General features: G+C 40.3%; 2 protein-coding genes across 2 annotated transcripts; both read right to left on the reverse strand.

Moving 5' to 3' along the window:
- Positions 1–1461: 1461 nt before the first annotated feature.
- LOC121084833 (ovalbumin-related protein X-like) lies at positions 1462–7802 on the reverse strand. Its single transcript, XM_040586794.1, has 7 exons — positions 7611–7802; positions 6919–6969; positions 5502–5630; positions 4592–4709; positions 3681–3823; positions 3236–3391; positions 1462–2217 (listed from the first exon to the last, which is right to left on the reverse strand). Exons 1-7 carry the CDS (start codon positions 7776–7778, stop codon positions 1816–1818), a joined length of 1167 nt encoding a protein of 388 aa, XP_040442728.1. The 5' UTR covers positions 7779–7802; the 3' UTR covers positions 1462–1815.
- Positions 7803–15881: 8079 nt separating this feature from the next.
- Positions 15882–22078, reverse strand: LOC121084831 (leukocyte elastase inhibitor A-like). Its single transcript, XM_040586792.1, has 8 exons — positions 21913–22078; positions 20555–20739; positions 19979–20041; positions 19250–19375; positions 18070–18187; positions 17599–17741; positions 16701–16868; positions 15882–16546 (listed from the first exon to the last, which is right to left on the reverse strand). The coding sequence occupies exons 2-8, from the start codon at positions 20720–20722 to the stop codon at positions 16142–16144; spliced, it is 1191 nt and encodes a 396-aa protein (XP_040442726.1). The 5' UTR covers positions 20723–20739; positions 21913–22078; the 3' UTR covers positions 15882–16141.
- Positions 22079–22558: the final 480 nt, after the last annotated feature.

Below are 22558 nucleotides of genomic sequence, written 5' to 3' on the forward strand. Positions count from 1 at the left end.
TATCACAAATATCCTGATGATATTCAAATAATGTGGATGTCAGACCTGTAGCACCAGCTGCTTCCCTTTACAGATCTGCTTTATCATACCACTCTATGTGCTGATGTGGAAATATCCAATATTAAAAAGAGTTCTTCCTCTCAAGACTCTCGATGGGGAAAACCTTTGCCTAATAGTTTTCAGTCTACTTACTCTTTCTTATGCCTTTCGAGCTATATGATTTTCAGATTATTTCTTCATTTGAAATAGCAGAGGTGCTGGAATAGTTGTTCCTTGAAATATTTACCAGATTAATTGTCGGTGCATCCTTAATATCCATTACAATTGTACTCAAAAATACATAAGAATAGATTAGTATACCATTTGGCTATTTTTTGGTAATCTTCAGTACAGAGAGGAATCCAACTCTACATGTATGCATTTCATAAATGCCTAGGAAACTTTGTATCTACATGCTTCATTCATTCTAAAAATAGGATTTTGTACTCAATCCCATTTTATTCACAACCGTTAACCAATCTAACAATATTTTCAAGGGCTTGTGGTCCAGAAAATTAATATAATTCTCATGACAAGCATTTGTGATTTTCTTTTATTACATTAACCAAAAAAATCAATTGTATGCATATAATTAGAATGAAAACAGGACGTAGTACTGAGCCAATATATCCATATTTGCAGACGGCAACCAACACACAGGAAGAAAAAGAGACAGTATTAAGATTCTCATGTATTTCTTAAAAAGGTGTAGCCTTCTTTTTAAAAGAGATGTAGGAACAAAGAAGCCCAGCTGCATTCATAGAAGAATAATGTACTCTGGTTTTGAACTTCACCTGAGGGCTTTCCAGGGACTGCTTCAAGTTTACTTCATAAGCTAACTCAACAGAGACAGATTATTTTGAAAGCTGTGTTTTTTCACAAAACTTCCATGAAGAAATCAGATTCTTTAATATCACTTGCAGGATTTTTCACAAAAATCACACTGTTTTCAAATTTGAAGTGTCTTCCAATGTTTTAAACAGGAATTCAGACAGCTCTCTTGCCTGGCAGTTCTCACTGACTTCTGGATCATCTGGACCATCTGGATATCCATGTCTCAGGCTGTGAATCTACACTCTGTGAGAAGGCACAACTGCACCTACAGATAGTTTTATTTGTGTTCTCTGAAGTGGAAGGGAGACTCTCCATGACTTTTGAGAACTTCTGCAAGAAATTCAAAATTAAGTGAGGAAGTCATGGTGAGAGAACAACTCTTGTGATAGTGGATGTCTACACCATTTCCCAACAGCTAAGTAAAGAAAATTAGAATTTACATAGGTAGCAGTTAATAACCTGCATATCTGAATGTTATCCACAAGCATCTCCTCCAGACTGGAGATCTCAAACCCCATGTTTCAGGAACAACAACATGGGTTTGTGAGAAGGATGCTGCTGGAGAATGGGATGAGTGCAACCCACGGCTTTCTACATCAAGGACTCCAAAAGATTACTTGAAACCCTACCTGCAACTTGTTTCTCAAGTGAAAATCACTTGGGCCCTTCCTGGCTGGTGGGTGCCTCTGTTCTCTGTTGGCTGTCTGTGCTCAGCTCAAGCAATCCTCAAACCAGTCTGAGAAGGGAAAGGAGTAATCGTGCTTGCTGCTGTTTCCTCACCTGGAGGTATGTCTCTGCAATGGAAGCTTCCACAAAGCGCATTTCTTAGATTAGGCTTTCCACTTGGAAAAGATATTGAAGAGATGAGATGATACTACAATACTACAGTAAAGGGGGTCTGTTTCTGAGGGGAAGGTAAGCATTACTTTCAGCTTTCTTTCTTTAGGGGGAACAATATCTACCGAAGAAGAGGATGATGTTGGTTGGATTGTGTTTGATTAAGAAAAGGAATGGGTGGTCAGCCCTAAACTCTTCAAACTCAGAGGACTGTTCAGTGTCTCCCAGCACACCCTCCGAGCCTGCCGTCTCGGTGCCCTCTTCACTGACTTCCATGTACGCCTCGTGGACGGCCTCAGACACCTTCAGGCTCTCTGCTGAAGAGATGCCAGAGAGATTGGCTGAAGGGCTGAACAGGTCGGTCATACCCAAGGCCGTCAAGACACTTGTGAGGTTATATTTTTCCTCAATCTTCATGCGTGGGAGGTACACTTTCACTCTCTTCTTTTCCATCACATTGGGACTGGTCCATTCTATGAGTTTGTCAAAGCTGATTTTGTTCTCAAGCTGCAAAGAGAAGCAAGGAATGAAATGCCTGGTATGCGAATATCCTGTCAACATCCCTTTTGTAGTTTATTTTTTGCCTCTCCAATACTGCCTGTGTCACTGTCCTTTTATTCAGTTCCTTACCCACCTCACACATCCTTTTCTATCCGACTAATCTTGTATCTCATGAGGCACAACCCAACAGTTTCATAGCCAAGACAATTAGTTCAGCTTGTGAAAGAAATTGCAAAAAAAGGCCATGAAAATTTACCTGCAGTTGACAGTACAAATGCAAACTCCTCTACCTGTTGAATATCTCTACTTTATAACATAATTCAAAAAAATAGCTGAAATAAGACTAATGGATTATATAATGCAGGCTGCATCACTTTTTCCCTTTCCTAAGCAACAGATAGGTAATTTGCTAATACCTTGATAACTTAATTTTAAATTATTACATTGTATTAACTGATGAAGTGGTATTGATCAGTTAGTTTAGCTAGATCAGTTTTGCCATTTCAAAATCAAGAATATTTAATGGAGACTATGCTTGTTTAACTTTGTTTTTCATTCCATGCTGACATAATCAGAGCAATTTTTGAAAGCAGCCTATTTATGATGTTTAATAATACTTATTTTGTAAAAAAAATAAAATAAAATTAGTGATTCCTGCAAAGAATGACTAATTCTCATCAGTTTTAGCAGCATTTCCACAACAGTTTATATGGGGCATGGGTGAAATTACCTCCCCATGACAAAAAAAAAAAAAAAAAATGTGCCCATACATAAATCCTATTCTGCAGGGCTACAGCAGCACTATGGTCCTTTATGTTCATTTTACTAGACTGAGCCCAAGGCCCTCCTAAGCGGCCAGTCTCTGCCTGAACACCTGGGGGCACCTGGGGGGCTTTGGTACTCCCCTGCCTGCCCAGCACAGCCGTGCTGTGGGCAGCCGGCATGTAAATGGACAGCAAAAGGGATGATGGCAGCCAAGTCCCACTCAAATGACAACTCTTCTGCTTCCCTGCCAGGGCCATACCTGCTCCAGGCCAGAGATGTCATCAGGCAACAGCACCAACATGCTCAGCTCTCCGCCTGCATACGGAAGCTCCAGGATCTTCACTTTCTCTGCAGCCACCGCTGCCACTTTGAAGGTGCTGTTCTGGCTCATCATTTGCACAGGTCTGCTTTCTTGCTGCAGAGAGAGAAATGTGAGACTACGTGACTGGGGAGCAATTCTTTCCTTAAGCAGGCAAATGCATAAGGGACAGGACTCAATCTTCAAGCATGTTGCTTTTGAAGAAGAGCTGTGTCTCCATTCCCCCCTTGTCTGCTGGTGATCTCTGGTCAGACACAGCTCTTGAGGGGCCCTGCTGAGTCACCTGGCCGGTGACCACAGCATGTTGTAAGTGTAACACCCGGCCTGCTGGCCGTGCAAGCTAACACTGGCTTCCTGGCCAGAAGCGGTGTCTGTGTCCCCCTACCTTTGTCACACTGAAGGGAAATTCCCGAGTGTTGTCTTCTTTAAACGCTGTCCTCCATATCCCTTTGAAGTAAATGGCATTCACAAGGACCAGCATAGTATCGAGATCAACAGAGCCTGGTTTAAGGAAATCTTGAATCTGACCTTTAAGGAAGAAGCAGGGCAGAGGGGGGTAAGTTTCATAGCAGTCAACTTGCATTTTAGAGGTCAATCAACACACTGCTGCTTGACCTGACTTCCTCTTCTTCAAACATCTGCATGTGGAATTCAGGTTCGTGAGGATGATTTTATACAGACTGGCTGGCACCTGGCCAGACATTCTGCAAGAAGACAGGTAGGTTCAAGAGTAGTATACATCCCTGGGAATATTTCTTGGAAATTCTGCTTGGAAAAAGATTTATATAGACAAGAAGGAACAGCAGAGGGAAGTGTAGAACAGCACTACAGATTTATGTTCCTCACTGCGCTCATTTCTCACTCTTGACTCTTGTTATTCCTCCCACCTCAGCACAATAAATGTATGCAACCTCCTGAACCATTCCTTTCCCACCGTCAGCCTAGTGTGTGCACTACTTTCTCCCCTGGCAGTCCACTTCTTACTCATCCAGCACATCCTTGTAAAATTATAACTATATTCTAGAGAGGCTGGAACTAACCTTGCATGAGTTAAGCTCTCCAGACACAAAAAGTGTGCGTATGAAGTGTGCATGTCCTGGCACCTCTGCCTCTACCAGATATGTTTAAAACACCGTCACTGCCACACAGGTGCAATAGAGTCATCCCTTTCCACAGGAAACATCCATTAATGGGGAAAGGAGGAGGAAATTTATCCTCTAATGTTCAGTATTTCCAGAAGTTGTTCAAATACAGTTGTGAGAGGGAAGTATATTTCAGAATCTTGTCTGACCTTACCATTTGTATGATTTTCCACCCAGGAATTAATGAGCTGTCTGGATTGATCTGATGCTGTTTTGAAGTTGACTAGTTCCAGACCTGCTCTGTACAGTTTCTTCACACATTTTAAGTAGATCTGTAAAGACAGCAATTGTAGCCACCAAACTAGTCATTTTTTAAAAACAGTATGAAGGTGAAATAAAATATAGTTAAAAGGAGTTTTATAGTGATGCCATGGTTAGGCTGTTCTCGTTGCTTACTTCCTGGAAGAATCTGCTAAAACTCGGCCAGAAAAAATTATTCTGATCCATGACATTTTCAGATCTGACATTTTTATTGCTTGAACAGTTTAGAGTATATATTAGAAATGTTTAAATATTATCTTGAAGAAAGCCTGATCTAAAAAGAGTTTCAAAGAGTTTCAGGTTCGTGTTTTATTATCATTATGTCCACCCATTTTTTATTTTTTTTAAGCATTTTTCCTTAAAGATAAGACATTTCTTTGATTTAGAACACTTTTATCTTTTGTTTTGAAAGTGTCAAATGAAAGATTTTTACACTTTCAAAAGTTGTTTTTGAGGTGCGGTGAAGTTTTGAAGTGATGTGCTAAAGTCAAATTATTTCCTGGAAAAAACCCCAATCAAACGACGTATTAAAATGAACAGGCTTTGGGGAAGCAAGCAGGGACTGGGGAATTACATTACTAAATAGTTTTGATTATAACTCCATTCATTTTTAATTCGGGCTATCTTTTTGCCTGGAACTGCTTTCCATTCCAGTAACTGTCAGGGCTATGGCAAAAGCAAAAGCCATGGAAGTCCACATCAGGGGAGACCACTGGATTAACGGATCACTGGCTCTGGTTAGTCCTCCTGGATTACAGTTTTAGACAGAGTTTAGCAAGAAGTCATGCTAATGCACAACTCACCGGTAGGATTGAACATGTCTTTTCAGCATAGAGTCTGTTGGCAATGTGGAGGGAATAACTGGCTTTTGGTGCAGTGATATCGGAGAGCAGTTCTTTAAACAGTATGTGGATATTCACAGATTTGCCACACTGAGTTGTTGATAAGAAGAAAAAAAGGTATAGCTGTTAGTTTATTTTGCTAGGAAAAGAATTATTTGTAAGGTACAAATAACATGGGAAAATGGACAGGATTTGGGCATTTGCAAATGAACATGTACTACAGTCTAAAAGCTCCATGGGAGGGATGTTCAATATAAACAAATAATGATGTACAATTGATTCATAGCATGTAATGACACTCATTCTAGGTGACAACAAGCAGAAAACATCAGGGATTAATCTGAAACCGTATGGCTTAGGAGTGAGGTGACAAGAAAAATTTGGTGTCAATGATTGCAATGGTAGGTTATCATTGATGTGTAGCCTCTAGTTCCCAGCTTCTGCTTGCATTTTCTTGGCAGCTTTCTGCTGAAGCTGCAGATGGGAGGAGTGCAAGATAACAAGTGAATCAGGAAGTATCTCACAATACAGTGAAAAAATGGATCAACTGTCTAATGCCCCCCAAATAGTGCTCCAGGTGACACATCTAACAGCCTGTTAAGAAAAATGCAGAACGATAAACAGTGGCTGGGATTTCATTTTATGAGAATTGTATTGAACTGCTCCTTTCCAAATGCTTAACCAGCCACTAAATGCTCTAACTGATATTACCTTTATTTTTTAATTATTTTTTTTTTAAATCTTGTTCCTTGCAAGTCCCACCTTGTGCTTGTGGATCCCAAGTGGATGGGGATAGACCAAGGAGCATGGCTTGTGTTATCTTTACAGAAGCAGCAGATTAACATGGAGAAAAGCACACAGGTGGTATCAAGGTACTGGGGCCCCTCATGGTGCTCTTGGGGTAGAAGTGGGACTTGGATGCTGGAAAACTCTCTGTAGATTTTGGAAGAGTGTGCTTGTTTTCCAGCCTTTTAGGCTTCTGGGCTTTTTTCTGCTGAAGCACCTTCCCGCCCAACCTTGGAGTCTCAGCTACAAGCCTGACTGCAGCACCCCGAGTCCAGATGTTGAGCCTCTTCCAAGTGTTGTCCCCCAGCAGCATTTGCAGGTGAGCAGATGCTCATCTACACAAGAAGGTAGCCTGGTGCCCAGAGCATCCTGACCTGTCCTGTCACTTGTTCTGGTGCAACATGTGCAGCCTGTCTTCTTTTTCTGATTTTTGGTTTTGGTTTTGTTTTTTTTTTTTTTAACTTACATCTCTTAAATCAAGAGCATTAACAAGGTTTGGGAAGGTGTCAAACTTACTTCAAACACAGTCAGAACAGTCTATTCTCAGGGGAAAAATATGAAAGAGAAGTAAATGTACCTTAGATTTCTGTACCTTGGTCTGAATAGTTCCTCCAAGTCCTGCAATTTTGTCAAAGTGAAGAACCTGCAATTGAAAGTAGTAGTAGAAGAAATTACGTGAAGTCCACTGAGAGTCACTGACATTTGTGTTGAAACTATAGGTTTGGACCAACGAGGTCTGATTAGCACATAAATGAACTGAGACATTTCATGTGAGCTTTAAACCAGTTTTTTTACTGCAAGTGCCACACTGAAAATGTGTAACTATGATCCTCAGTTAAGTTCCCTTCTTTTCCAGTTAATGGTATTCAGTCTATAAACCAGCTACAACCATGTCATATTGCATTTATAATTGTGACTCTTGTTTTCTAAACGTTTAATCTTTTGATATTACAAGTTGTCCTTTCCACTTGGAAGAAATCAGTTCTGTGAGATAATATAAGCTGAAGCAAGAGACCGTTCTTCAGCACTGCTCTTTCTTAATAAGAACCAAAGGCTGCTTTTGCTGTTCATGAGGAAAAGCAATGGGAAGTGAAAACTCAGCTCCAGATCCAAACCTCAGGGTTTCGAATGTCGTTCTTTTTCTAGGCAGGTTTGAATCTAGGGCCAAACGTGACTATGTGGCTTTCTTCCCTCAACTGGAGAAAGTCCCAAAGATGTAAGTGGATAATCTGTCATTTTGTTGAACAGGATCAAAAGGAGTTTGTATCCATTTATGTAACTTACCTTCTCCATCTGATACTCAGTGTTACCTCTTGCTCCCAGATAGACCATGGCCAGGGCTGCAATGATGCTCAGTGGGGAATACAAGATGTTGTCGTTGGCATGGTGGACTTTCAGCTCTTTGAAAACATCAAAACAAAACTCTGCATTTGCTGCACTGATGGAGCCCATTGTGAAACTGGTGCTGTCTGAAGCAAACAGAAATAAGACTGTGTAATGGTCATACATAGCACTTGTTTTAAAAAGTACTGTCAATAACCCAGAAACTGCTAATTCATTGTGATGCTGGACCAATGAATGATGTGAAGTCTACAAATTTTGTGATCATTAGAAATGTTGTAACTCCTGACCCATTTATTGCTGAATGCATATCTGTTTTCTTTCAGCAAGATACTAGCTCATCATCAAGATAGTCTTTTGTACTTGCCCTTTAGAAAATAGATAGTTTCATCCATGCTTCGATATGATAGACATAACACTGACTAGATGAGTTTCCCTATGGTGATATAGAGGACTCTGAATGATGTGTGAGTCAACGCAAACTTCATATTTCATTTCCTTCTGTGGCTGCTCTGGACCATGTTCTGGACCTTTAAATCAAATGTAGTCAACTCACTGTACACTTAGTGTACTTCTTACTGTTGCTTAGTACAAGCAGCCACAGATTTGGAGGTTGCATTCCTGTAGTTTACAGGAGTAATGGAAGTAAATTGCTCGGCAAACCCAGCCAGTTGCTTAGATGCTGAACTATAGATTTAGGGGTTTCTTTTCTGTAGTCCCATTTCAGACATTTAATCTCTGCTGATGCCTTTTTGTTGAGAAAAAGCACAAGCATATATATCATAAATATGGGTTTTGGCAGTACAGCTTGACACAGCATAGAGCTGCATTCAGTCAGTCAGGTGCAAGTCCTGTACATGCAAATTAATGTGACACATTAAGGATATTCACTGAAACCTGCAGTCATTCTCTATTTTGAATATGAGACCAAGAAAGTTGCATACTGTTCGTGTATCTCTAAAACAGTTAAAGTTGGAGGAATAGCAGCATATCCATAGTCTGGAGCAGATATGGTTGATACGTGACCTGAGAGGCATCTGACACTCATGACTGTGGAACCACAGACTCTGTGAATTGTCATACTGTACCTCACCTGCATTCTCCAGAGAGAGAGGCTGAGAAAAAAGAAGTGCCTTTTTTCCCAAAATAATTATGTAATTTCCCACATAATTATAAAATAACAGGTTTAATGTGACACCAGATTTTCCATGAAAAAAAGGTATTTCCACTCAAAGCTGTGGTGTACAAACGCTCACATTTTGCGCACCTAGAAATATTTGACAGTCAAACAGTATAAGATATTTTTGTAAGGCAAGGTAAAATTACTGTATATGCTGTCTTTTTACATATCTGTTTTATACTTACCTTAAAGTTCTGAAACATAATATCTCTTTTTTTCCATATTAAAGAATACAAATTAGAAATTATATTTTACTTGGAGAAATACTTACCCCACAAACTTCAAAACGGCATGGAATAATCCAGCTTGCCAGCTGAACCTAAACAGATTTCTGAGCTCTTGGTGATATATATTGTACCATTTGAGACACTCCCACTGTAAGCCTTCAAGGAGTCATCTTTGGAGTCACTACCTTTTGTCATGGCCTTTTGATTCATTGCACTTTGAAACACTGAGTAGACCAATGTTAGACTGGTATTCTGTCCTCAGCAAGTCAATCTTTATTTACTGAAGGAAAACCTAATAAAAAAAATGAATTATTTAAGCCTTTTCCGTAACTTACAAGGCTGCACCAAAGCAATTGGAATTCAATTCTAAATCTATGTCTCATGAAGTTCTTTTGAATTTACACATTAATGTGATTGGGCCATATTAAGTAACTAGAGCCAAATGAAAATCAAACGCAAAAACCTGAGGAAAAACAGCGTTACAAATACATCCAGCAAAACAATTCATTTTTAATAAACCTAGCTGTAACATCAGATCAGGTGATTCTCAGAGCCAAGTGAAGCTAAAGGTCCCAAAATATTACTGGGAAATAAGACCTAGTTATGGTGCACTGATCTGGGAGTGAGCAAGCAGTTCCCACCACAGTTCATTGTTAGTGATCATCCATGGATATAGTTGAGGAAAGAGCCTTGTATTACCAAGGAATGCAAAAATGTGCATCAGCCCCCAAAAACCTAGCTGTTTCTCTTCTTACCTACGAAGTACTATGAGTGACACATGGAGCAATGTGACACAGTACTCCCACCAGGCGTGGAGGGAAAAGTGGATACTGGGCTAACTGCTGAAGGACTAATATATATGCAACAACTCACTACAGTGTCTGTGCAGTGCAACAGAGGTTAGTTCCTCATGGACAGTGACCATCTGATGTTGCCAAAATAATTAAATTCCAAGACAGCTGCAATCATTATATCCGCCGGGGTGTGTGTGTGTGTGTGTGTGTGTGTAGGTTTGAAGTGGAAATTTTCCATGTAAGAACAAACCCAAAATTTTCTGTTTATTTTTCAAGACCGAAATCGTACTGAAAGGTGTTTTGATCTGCCAAAATGCAGATGTATGTTCCTAGAGTCCAAGGACTGGTGTAGTTTATAACTCATACAAGCACAGCCACATCTATTTCTGTACCTCGGTAAGACCAAAGGTTTTTACCTGAGGTCAAACTATAGGGACTAAAGCATACATGTGGAGGAAGGGAGAAGGGCTCTGAGGAGAAAGCATGTTCTGCTAAAACTTCATTTTGATGGAAGCATTCAGAGCAGCAGTGCTGAGATGAATTAGAGGTTGGATGGTGGGCATGGCAGAGGAAAAGTCAGGAATTACATATTTGCTGGGCTGTGAGTCAGACCCCAGAGTAATCAGATGTTCAGAAATGGATTTTAGCCAGCTGGTAGGATTTAAAGGATGATTGAGGGTCAGCTTTTAATTTTCATTCTCTGCAGGTCATGGCACAAGGCCCGTGGTACATGCACAGGCCATTCTCATAGATCTTCCATACTTACCTTTTTACTATGGCAGGTGAATAAACTACAGAATCTGTCTGCTGGAACATTCATGGTCTGTTAGACAATCATAATGCACAATATCAAATATAATTCAATTGTAAGAAGCTATTACTCTTTATTGAATAATAGACTTGATGAGCAGTAAAGAAACACATCTGGCATCTGTAAAGGTCATAGGGATGGATAATAGAAATCCCAAATTTGTACATATTAAGTGACAGAGCACAGCGCAGCAGAAGCACCCTCTGTGAAAAGGAAACTGAGCTGCTTTACCCTTAACAGTGTGTTTTGTTCTGCTGAAACACAGGCATGTACATGCAGAGCTGGATGGTTGGAGTGGCTTTCAGTTTCCAAACTCAGAAAGAACTTTTTATCTGAGGATGTTATAGCAGGATGGGATAATCTAAAAACAGTAAGCAGCTTTGTTCTCACATTCTTCAACGCTCCTTGTTCTGTGAGCTGGGCTGCTGTAGCTTTTACTGTGTTGTATCAAACTGCTCCTGCCTGAGGGCCCAGGTTTGCATGGAAAGAACTGTAGTGTGTCTTTTCTTATTCTCCCATTTTCACATATTCACATTAGAATTCCAGCTACTGGTCAGAAGGTGCTCAAACATGCCTTGAGGGCCTCCATGAAGAGCTTTCCTGGTCACCCACACTCCTTCGTAAGCTTTGGTTCAGTGTGTTTGTCCTGTGTGGACACCTATGGAGCATGTACCTGAAGGACACAACCGGCCCTGCACGGGTGGCCAGCTCTTTGCCTCATGTCCAGGATTTTCTCAATAAACATTTTGTTGCACCGACTCCTCTAGAAGAGGCCATGTAGATGTTTCTGGTATGTTCTTCCAGCCAATATGTTTGCCTTCTTTGTACACTCTGCATTTCATACCTCTGCAGCAACATGATCACCACAAGGGCTCTCCACACAGGTAGGTTGCTTGAATGTCTGGTAACTGCTCAGTTTCTGAATTATGCTAGCTACCCTAATGTGAAAAACTACATTGCCAAGGCAGGCAAGATAGTTAACCCAAAGTAAATTAGCTCATGGAAGAGAGGAAGTTTGGTTCTGCCAGTAGTCATTGATGGGACAGTACAACTTCTTCAGAGACTAGTCTGTCACTACACACCCTTGGGTTTGTTTTGTATTTTTTCCTACACTGAATGTTAGTGCAAAAGTGCAGAAGCAGCCTGTGAGGAGCTGAAAATTTTGATTAGAATGGACTATCCATATGCAGTCATCAGCAGACAAGTGCTCTTTTCTAACTTTGCCCAGTTAGGGCACTGGACCTGGGAAAATCAGATGCTTCTCCTGAAATTCAAAAGCTAAGAGCATAGTAGCAATGTAAAGGAAGACAAGCAGGTTAAAATGTGCTCCATATCCATGTTTGTCCCAAGAAAGAAGTCAGCAAAGACTCTGCTGCTCTTTGTGCCTAAACCAGTTCATGGTGTTTGCCCTTCTTCCCCGGTGTTGGCATAACCAAAGAGACATTAAGCAGCAGAAACCCTGGCTCTTTCCAGCATTTCTTTGTTCAGATTTTCACACTAAATGTCTTATGGTTGCTTAGAAACCATTGTGCAGTGTCTGGGGGCAATGTTTGCTTATGCTTTGGGTGGCCTGTCCAACTGCACCACACTTGGCAGAGGCTATACTGGCATCTCTCAGTGACCTTACATTAACTGAGGTGTGGCCAAAGAAGTCCCACTTGTAGGATTTCAGCTGCTTTTTATTCAGTCCTGACATTTGCTGTGCTGGAGGTGGTCAGCTCTGCGTGGTACGCACACAATCTGAGGCAGACTGTCATTGGAATCAGTGCTAGCCCTTTTAAGACAACCGGCATCTTGTATTAAACCTCTCAGAGAGTCAGTGTGTCAAGCCCAGGGTAAAATGAATGCCTAACATGTGCCTTCCCCTTCAGAGCTCATAGTACCTGGTATGTCAGTGTGTATTGTGTTTGCACAGCAACTCAAGGAAAAAGGATACCAAGCACACCCACCAGTCCTCTGTGCTGCTTCGTTGTAATAATTCAATTTGTTATAATAAAGCAGCAATAAAACTGGGACTTTTTTTCTGCTGCACATGCTTGCCAAAAGCAAGGAAGAGGCTTGCTCTGTTGCCACTCCTCAGGTAGCTGGATCTCATTCCCTGCACGTGTCACGCTTGTGGTGTTCTCTGGCGAGCAGTGCTGCTCTTTGCCTGGTGCACACAGCTGCTGAGTAGCTCATCTGTGCAGCCTCTGAACAGATCTAAGCTTATCAGTGCTGCCTTCTTTTTCTTTACATTATTAGCTCCAATAAGTGGCATTTGAAGTGATACTCTACACACTGCCTTTCTTACTGGGATCTTGAACCAGGACGTCCTGGTGTAAAGCCTTCTGCCAGTTATAGTTTGAAAGAATTAAGAATTAGTCTTCATGTGGGAAAAGAAACTTACTCAGAACTGCTTTCTAGCTTTTTCAGTGCCCTTCAGTCCACCCATTGTAAACCTCTTGAAGATATAACAATCATGTTATACAAAGATACTGAGAAACAGCTTAAAGGAAAGCAAAATCAGAGAAAACTGGGGAGAACTGCAACCATCAGAGATTCGAGTCCAGTGGAAAGGTGAAAAAGTGAATTGAGAATTACTCAGTAATCGGACCACGGAAAGACACAGATCTGTCTAATGTGGGACAAATGGGTGTTATCTTTCCATGGATGCTCATGCAAATAGTATTTGACTTCTTTTGCTTTGTTTTTTGGCAGTGTGTGTACTTGTAGGCAGTGAGATACGCTGGTGTAGTTCAACGAGCTGTGCAGCAACACTCCGCATGAAGCCTGTCCCTGGGTAAGAAGCAGTGGCAACCCCTCCAGGGTTGTGTCTGCTCCATGCACCGTTCAGTGTCCAGCTTTTCTCTGCTCTGCAGGCTCTCCTGTTTGGCATCGTTACAAGCTATAGTTCCCCACTTGCACTTGCTGCCAGAGTAGACTAGTTAACCTTCTATTTTTAAGTAAACATCTCTGATTCTGTGGGACCATTGCCCTCTACACTGGGAGCTGCTACAACTACACTAGCAGCAGGAGGCTACTTTCCAGCTCCTAGCTGTTTTCACCACATTTTTAGATGTTTTATAAATTAAGATGGCAAATAGAAAAAAAGATTGTGAGGAGAAAATAGATACTTTTTTAAAATGTATATTGTATTTTGTTCCTAGTTTTGAAATTATCTAGATATCCCTGAAGCAATTTTTTAAAAAAAAAACCACAAAGATTGTAAGTGACTACTTCTGCTGTAGTAAGCTAAGTGGCAATCCTTGCTTCAGCCACACCTTCTCCTTTGCTCACACACAGAATTACTTTTCCTGTTGTGAGACTCATGCTTTTGGGGATAATATTTTACAGCACTTGCCTTTATCACACATGCCATTAATTGTTTTTCTTTTACATTTTACCTGAAAATATATACATCTGATTATACAAGATATTACATTCTAACACTGTTCATTTCACTTTTTTTTTAATAAGTAATTAATATTTGACACAAACCAGATATACACAAAATACTGATGGATGTTGTTGAAAAACATGCATGGCTAATTTGTGCATACCGTGTTCATGAGAAGAGCCCACAGCCAGTGTTTGCTGTTCTCTTATCAGCTAATTGACACGAAAACTGCCTCTACTGGTAATTTTACTATTTCAGGCTGTAATTCATACTGAAATTGCAGCTGTGTGAGACAGCTCTGGAGACTATCATGAGTCTGCTTTATTTAGCAATTGAATTTGTGTCGAGTGCTGTAATTTGCTGTAATTTTGCATGCATATCTCAGCATTTGGGACAACCATTTGAATCCTCAGTTCTGAAAGGGCACTAGCATGCTCCCAGAATTTACCTTCTTCCCATCAGTGAGCAACAGGAAGAGTCATCAAGGAGTAGAATATTTTTTCCTTTAAAAGCAAGTATTTTTCATATATCTGTGGATGTTGGACATTGCCTACTGCCAAACTGGGCAGGCTGCTCTGTTCTCCATAACCCCACATTATCCCTTCCCACCACCTATTCCACAGGAGGTGGTTTAGGGAACTAGGTCATCAGCAAGAAAATTAACTTTACCAAAAATTGTCGTCTTGATTTATGTCCTAGAGAACTGCTCATCACCAAGTCAGGCAAGTAACAGTGATGGTGTAAGGGAGGGAGCAGAAACACATGGAAGGAAAGAGACAAAGGGAGCATTTTCCTCCTCCTCCTCAATGGCATTGGACTGGCTCAGCCGTGTCCTAGAAATTCACTCTTAATTCCCTCATAAAATCAAATACAAGAGAGAAGCAGCAGGTGAGGTTTGAGGCTTGCCTATCCTAATGTTGAGCTGTCCAATGCATACATTTAGCATGATGAATATTTTAAAATGAGAGGGAGACTTCACTGTCACATTTTTGAAAGGATTACCAGTAGTTTTACTTGCTACATTAAGACTATGCCTCTGCCCATTTAATTCTGCAGACTACTACATTTAATTTGCAGTATATCAGTTTGCAGTGGTTTTATTATGATAAATGGAACAAATACAGGCTACCCATCTAAATACCATTTCTATAAATATTTTAAATTATTTTTTATGCTAATGAGGAATAAAGATGAATCAAGAAACTCATGGTATCTAGGGCACAAAGAGAGCTGTTTTTTAGTACTAAGAATAGCTGATCACTGCTTAAAGTTTTATGTGGGAATTAAGTCTCTAATTCACAGCCATTGCAGGGCAGGCCTTGTCAGAAAAGGCCTTCCACTACCCTAAAAACCTGTTTGTTATGTGAAAGTTTATGAAGAAGTTAGAGAACTAAGACATACAGGATTTCTGACAGAAAAAAATAAGCAATGGGCCTGCTCTGCTTGAGAGCAAGCACAATTACTCCAGAAAAGTCTTGTGCTTTCTCTGCTTTCAGAGAACAAATCCTGAGATTTCCAGTTTGAACCATTACCCCTGATCAACATTTAAAGGAGGCTCTCACAGGAATAATTTGCTACTCCCATACAAAGTGGCATTGTCCTTGAGACCTATACAGAGGTTGGGCAGGAAAAGCTAGAAGACTGAATACCTGAGTTCATCCTTTTAATGCAGATCCCTGTCCTCCTGTCTCCTTCATGTGGGAGAATGTGTCACTCATAGGGCACTAGAATCATGGGTTTATTGGAGACATATTACATTAGGAAAGACTCAAAATAAGATTTTCTATGTACATGCCTCTCCAGGCCTACAGCTCTTTGGTAAATAATCATATAGTGTATTTTAAGGTAGATGTCATTTTAGTGAGGCCCCCTAAAAGTAAAACATGCCTGAAGCTGATGTTAGAAAGGCAATAGTTAACACTTTTTAGGTTTTTATCTCCAATTTGGCTCTTATCGGATGGTCTTTTGTACAGCAGATTAACACATTAGAATAAAGCCTGGCGAAAATGTGCTTGTCTCTTGTTCTCAGTACCTGCCAACAGGGATGTTAGCTGGAGAAAGATCTAATTTCCAAAATAACCTCCACTTATGGGGAGCAGTATCTTCCAAAGAAGAGAATGGTGTCAGTTGGGTTGTGTCTGATGAAGAAGAGGAACGGATGGTCAGCTTTGAACTCATAACAAACTGGGTGACACAGAGGTATTAGAACATGACCCATGGCATCAGCTGCTTCAGTGCCCTCTTCACTGACTTCGATGAATGACTTCTGGATGGCCTTGGACACAACCAAACCATCCTTCCTAGAGATTCCTGACAAATCAGCTTTTCCCCAGTCAAAAACATTCATCATTCCCATGTCCTGGAGAGTTTTGTTTAGAACGTAACTTTCCTCGATCTTGAACTGAGGCAGGTACACCTTCACTCTCAGCTGTTGCATTCTAGCCGAGCTGGTCCATCCTGCCAGTTTTTCGTATGTGAGGCTGCATTCAAGCTGTAAGGTGGTATTGATAACAATGAATGACACCATAATGAATGGAAGAAAAAGACAGTAAGGTTCAGTTTTTCCCACTTGTCTTCTGACTACACTGGAGAACTGTTAAAGTATTGCTTTTTACAGCCTGTAAAGAGACAAAAGGTAGTATTACCTGTTCTAGGCCAGTGAAGTCCTCACAGACCACTTCAGGAAGAAGAATGAACATGCTTAGTTCATCATCAAAGTATAGGAGCTCTATCACTTTCACTTTCAGTTCCTCTATGATGGCCATGTTAAAATAACCTTCTTGAAACATCATCTGCACTGTCCTTTTCTCATTCTGGAACATATGAAACATATTAAACAGAAAATACAAAAATGATCACCCTGGTTTTAATTGGTTTCAGATCTGAGTTAGAGTTCAGTCCAGAAACATTATTTACACTGGTCATGGGTTTAATGTACTTGTAGCATTGATGTGTTCCTCTCTCTTAACTAGCCCCAATGAAGTTATCTGTTTTAGAAGCATAAAATCTACTTTTCCATTTCTACTGGTGCCAGATTGCTCACACCTCCCTCGTTACATCCTTCTTTTTTTCTGGCATGTCAGATGAGGAAACTGATGCATCTGATGCAACCATGAATCTAAATCCTTCATGAATAATGTATACGTTCTCCTGAGATAATTTGCCTTGAGCTTATTTTTTTCCTGAAAACAAATACTGTTCTGCTGGTAAATAGTAGCAGAGGAACAGAATCCTCAGATTCAGTCTCAAACGCCGACTATTTTTGAAACAGCATCCTTAGTTGCAAAATCCCCAACACATGTGCTCAGTGACTTTGACACAACCAGGATCTCAGCAGCATGAGACCCACTTCTGATGTGAATAGATAGAAACAGTCACACATTTGGTTATCAAACTGGAAAGAAGATGTAGCTTTCTATTGCTCTAGCTGAAGACCAGTGTTTTGTCTTGGAATAACAGAAAGGAGGAAAGATCTCATCTGTTGTTGCAGCAGAGACATCTTATTTCTACTCCCCAGCTGTTTCAGTTCCTGCTCATACTGACCTTGTTCAGCTGGAAATACATTTCCTTAGTGTCCTCTTTCTTAAATTCTACTGCCCACTTTCCTTTAAAATATATAGCGTTGACCAGGACAAGTACAGTAGAGGGATCAATAAATCCAGCAGCAAATAGATCCTTGATTTTACCTTTAAAAATAATGAATTAAGAATTACTACTTTGTTTGGGCAATCAACTGCATTTGACTATTAATAATTATTTCTGTAAATCTGAAAAGTAGTATAATGCTGTCAGGCAAATAACAAAATATTTATGTACAGCTTTTGAAGCCAGGAACTCAAGGCACTTTTGTGCTTCTTCCTACATTCATTTCCTGTTGAGCAAAAAAATGCAGTGAGGGTTTTAAATATAAAAATCTCAGTACCTTTGGAAAAAAAGGTGGAAACTGAAATTCAGACATGGTATTCCTAACTGGTTCAGTTGCAAACCAAACAACCTGCACATTTTCTTCTTTACCTTTTGTCTCATTTTCCACCCAGAAGTTAATCTTCTCTCTGGCTTCTTCTTCAGTGTGTTTAAAATTGACTGGTTCCAGTTCTGCTCGATAAAATTTCTTAGTTGAATCTAAGTATTTCTGGGAAGTACAATAGACAGAAATTTATCACAACATGATTATTTTTATGATAGATAATTTCATGGTTTCAAGACAATTCCATGTAGTAGATCAGCAAGAAAGGAATGAGTAAAAAAAGGCATATATAAGAAATTCACTGAAATAACTCAAGCATTCAGATTTTAGAGATTATTTATAAAAAAACATATCTGCAAATATATTTTTCTGTATTTTCAAGCTGTACTGAGCAGCAGAAATTTCTCAGCACAGTAAAAAACTTTTCCAGACTGCTGGTCACCTTTATCTGGCTCTGAAAAATATCTCTTTACCTAGAGTGTAGTGTTTTAGAAGAAAGATGAAATCTTGACTTGAAAAGAGAAAAGTGGTTACAGAGAAAAAACAGTGCTGTTTTTAGCAATACTCTTATAAACACTTAAAGTCTGGTTTCCTGAGGGAATTATTTGCATGCACTTGCATTGCCTGGGCTGTCAGTATTCCACAGGAACATTCTGAGATGGTCATTCCCACTGAAATTAGACTAATTGGCAAAAATGTCAAAGCTGTAACTTTCTTCTAAGCCTTGTTTGAAAAAGCAGCAGGAATCAGAGTCCCACATTCGCATAGACTCTGAAGGAAAGGTGGAAGAGTATGTACAATTATTTTATTAGAAACAGAGAAGACACTGGGGAAGGAAGAAAGTCTTATGCTGGTCACAGAGCTTTGTTCCTTGGATAGAAATGATGCAGCAAACACGAGATCTATTAGACACCAGGCATGTGTGGCAAAGGTGTGTTGACAGTGATTAATGCTCTCATGTTTTCTGGAATACCCAGGGACAGCTTTTACATAGATCTGTTTGTTTATATTAAAGCTTTTAAGTCATGGCTTTTCCATGTTTTGCCGTTTGCCATATCTCACCATGGGCAACTGAGATGGAAAGGCTTCTTGACTGAAAGAGCTGTGGAGTGCAGCCATTTGGCAGCACACCCTGCCAGCGTTGTTGTATTTCATTACCCTTTGTACTTTATGATGGAATAAATTCTGCTCCCAGGAGCTGTTAAAATGGACACCATGGCCACTTACCTGGAAGAATGGATAAGTAGTTTCTCCAAAGAGCCTGTTGGCAATGGTGAGAGAGCATCCTGGTCTGGGCTCACTGACTGCAGCCAACAGAGCCTGGAACTGGGAATGCACTCCTGCTTCTTCAGACTTCAAACAGGAAAACAGAAGTTTCATGGTAAGCTTGAGCTTTCCTATGCAAAGCTGGACCTGAGGGTGAATTGCATCCTCTTTCTGCATGAGAAGCCTGACTCCACCCAGCTAATACAGGAACACTGGAACAAACGCATGAGGACACCACCTCCAGCTCCCCCTGAACCAGATGTACAGAATGACAAAATGATTCCCTGTCTGGCCTGCACTAGTCCACCCCCAAACCACAATGTATCCTACAGTGATGGCTCTGGGTACACCGAGCAAAAGTCTGCTGGCTTAGAGCCTGGGAGAAGCAAGCTCCAAGATGCCTTTGGCATGCCCTGTAGACAAACCTTTGCAGGTGGCAAGTTAAGTACTGATCACATTTTAGATCGGTACTGCTGTTTTGGTTAGAAACCTATAATGAGAAGGCTTAGCTGCTGAAATGTGTGATCTCACAAGGCCCCTAATAAAAGAACAGTAATAAGAAGGTCTGCAGATCTAGACAGAGAGGCTGCTCAGCCCTGCAGTGCTTTCTGATTAAGTGATCGTTTGCAAGGACAAGGGTGGACAAACCAGCACCCATTTCTTCATCTCAGAGCTGCAACTGTGTCTTACCTTCTCAGAAGGGTATCTGTTTCCCTGGCTTGTACTGCTCAAAACTTCACTGAAATGAAATACCTGCAATGTAAATGTTGGGTGAATGCAGCTGAGTGATGGTACCTTAAAGCTAAAACAGTGTTTCAAGCCTATCCCAAAACGCAACCAGACACAGTCAACTCGGAAAGTCCATTTGTCCTTTATTACGAGACCCTTGCAAGTGAACAATAAGGTTTTGTAGAGGGTGAGCTCATGAAATATTTGACAGCTTTATTCTTAAGAAAGAAGACTTTAGGTATCCAGGGAAAGCAGAAGACCATCTGAAAGGGAACCACTACTTCTGAGCCCTGGAGGGTGGAGGAATACCTTCAAAACACTTTCTTTAGCACTGATGTATTCATTGAATGATCAATTACTGTAATAGTGTTTAGTCTGAAAAAGTTTGGTATTAGGAATATCATAAGAGAGGGCATTTGTAAAGGGCCCTCTGTGTGCATCACTTCTCTGGATACTTAGGAACTATATCAGATGGTACGATCAGCCTCATGGCTCACATCTGGCTACTCTCCCCTTTTCAGAGCAAAGGAAACTCACCTCCTCAATCTGTTTGAGTGTGTTGCCCCTAGCTCCAAGGACAACCATCCCAAAGGCAGCTGAGAGACTTAGCGGGGAGAAGAAGATGTTTTCATTTCTTTTTCTTTTGCTCAGCTCTCTGAAAAAGTCAAGACAGAACTTGGCATTGGCTGCGCTGAGAGAGCACATTGTGGCACTGTGATCGCCTGCAACAAGGGAAACAAAGATTTAGGTTTCTTGTCCTTACACCTGCTAAGTTTAGGTGCCTTAGTAGAGCACAGTAAGGTTTTTCTGTGGTAGCATGGCTGAACTGTTCATCACTTCATGGAAGATTCCTGATTCACCACATCTGGGATTTCACAGTGAATCTGAAAACCAGCGCCCTGAATGGCAGGAGAAACACATTTTCAGAAACAGAAGTCTCAGTTCAGGTGTTTCTCCAGCACCAGCACTTAGCCCTGACTTTGTCCTAACTACAGTCCCAGCGCACTTTACGTCCCCATCATTTTTGCCTCGAGTTGTCTAAACATAGGTCTTATTAATTTCACCCCTTGCTCATACCTCACTCTGTCTCTTTCTAAAAAAAATTTGTGTGTATTAATCAGCTGTGTCCTTCTAAGGCTGGTTGCTTAACAAACATTTGACAGAAAATTGAACTACAGATAGGCTCACTTACTAAGATTTTCAGCAAAGGCACATTGTATATTAGGGGCAAATTGCAGTCACATTTTATATTTTATCTGCAGCTTTAACACTTTTCCCAGATAAACCTCAGTTACAATCACAATTATTACTAGCAGATGATCTTGAGTGTTCTGCAACACATCTTACACCTAGGACAGAGTTTCTTTCTAATGAAAGCCTTTTCCCAGTGTCTTTATCCAGTAAAGTGACGTAGAGGCATCTGATCCGTTAGAAAGTCACTTCGGTATTTTATTTTCCACTATTCTAAATCACTTTTGTTTTGATTCTTACTGAGTCTGAATAACTTTCTCCACAAATGTGGAAGATCTCTTTCCCCCATTACACAAGAAGAATTAAATTATCTGTATAAATATTCAAAAGATGGAATGGTATAGAAAGATTATGCTTTCATAAATTACCAATCTGGGTCATGCAGAAGAAGTGGGAAAAGGCTTGGGTTTAATCTTCTTTAGAAACACACCTGGCAAAGCCATTGTACAAGCTAAACACAGCTTTATCACACAGAATACATTTCAATGTAATCCAAAACACTGCACAACATCTTGAAAATATTCTCACTTCCTCAAAATATGTTATATACCGTATATACATGCTAAGCAGATAATCTTCTGACATTTCATAGTTATGTCTTTTGTAATATAAACGTTAGAATTAAAGGTCAAGGAGATATTTACCTTCTCCTCAGGACTGATGGTGTCAACTCGCCTGTTGAGCTTGATGACAAGGCTTCTGGAGCAATGGGATATAAAGCCATTGCCACTCCCAGCGGCAGCATAATTTTTGCTCATGATGAATCACTTTCCTGTTCCAATCAGTTAGTATAATTAGGGCACCTTTTGTGGAATCTTGAATTTTTCCTTACCCCTGGGAGTTCAGAAAGAAGTCACAATGTTAAATGCATTCTGAGATGTAAAAATCTCTAGTCATAAAAAAGAAAGCAAACTTCTAGCAACAAAGGAGATTTCAGGGGTTTTACCTGTAAAAAATTTAGTTCTACAAAGTTTGGTGTGGGTTACTATCAGAAGTGGCACCATCAAATGCAAATATATGTTTTTGTAATAGAAATTAATTATTGAAACGTTTGCAGGTGGCACAGTAACAAGTGAAAGAAAAATACAAAAGCACCTATTTGGCCAATTGTGACTTAAGGAAATGGTTCCAGAGTGGAGGTAGAGCAATCCCCTTCACCTGCTCCAGTTCTGTGCTGCTGAAGACTTCTTTCTTGAAGATCCCTCCCAGGAACACAGGTTTCTTCTTCAACTGGAAAATTTGTCCTTAATGGAGAAAAGCAATTTAGCCATTTGTTCCAGAGTTTCTGGA

This window comes from Falco naumanni, chromosome 3 (assembly GCF_017639655.2).
Source record: "Falco naumanni isolate bFalNau1 chromosome 3, bFalNau1.pat, whole genome shotgun sequence".
NCBI lineage: Eukaryota > Metazoa > Chordata > Aves > Falconiformes > Falconidae > Falco > Falco naumanni.

Coding starts and splice junctions, on each gene's coding strand:
- LOC121084833 (XM_040586794.1), bottom strand. CDS start 7,778: ATGGGCTCCATCAGTGCAGCAAATGCAGAGTTTTGTTTTGATGTTTTC. Junction 6,970..7,610: donor CTGAGTATCAGATGGAGAAG/GTAAGTTACATA, acceptor TTTCAATTGCAG/GTTCTTCACTTTGACAAAAT. Junction 4,710..5,501: donor AGACATGTTCAATCCTACCG/GTGAGTTGTGCA, acceptor CTGTCTTTACAG/ATCTACTTAAAATGTGTGAA.
- LOC121084831 (XM_040586792.1), bottom strand. CDS start 20,722: ATGTGCTCTCTCAGCGCAGCCAATGCCAAGTTCTGTCTTGACTTTTTC. Junction 18,188..19,249: donor CTACTTATCCATTCTTCCAG/GTAAGTGGCCAT, acceptor TGTACTTCCCAG/AAATACTTAGATTCAACTAA. Junction 16,547..16,700: donor ACTTCACTGGCCTAGAACAG/GTAATACTACCT, acceptor ACCACCTTACAG/CTTGAATGCAGCCTCACATA.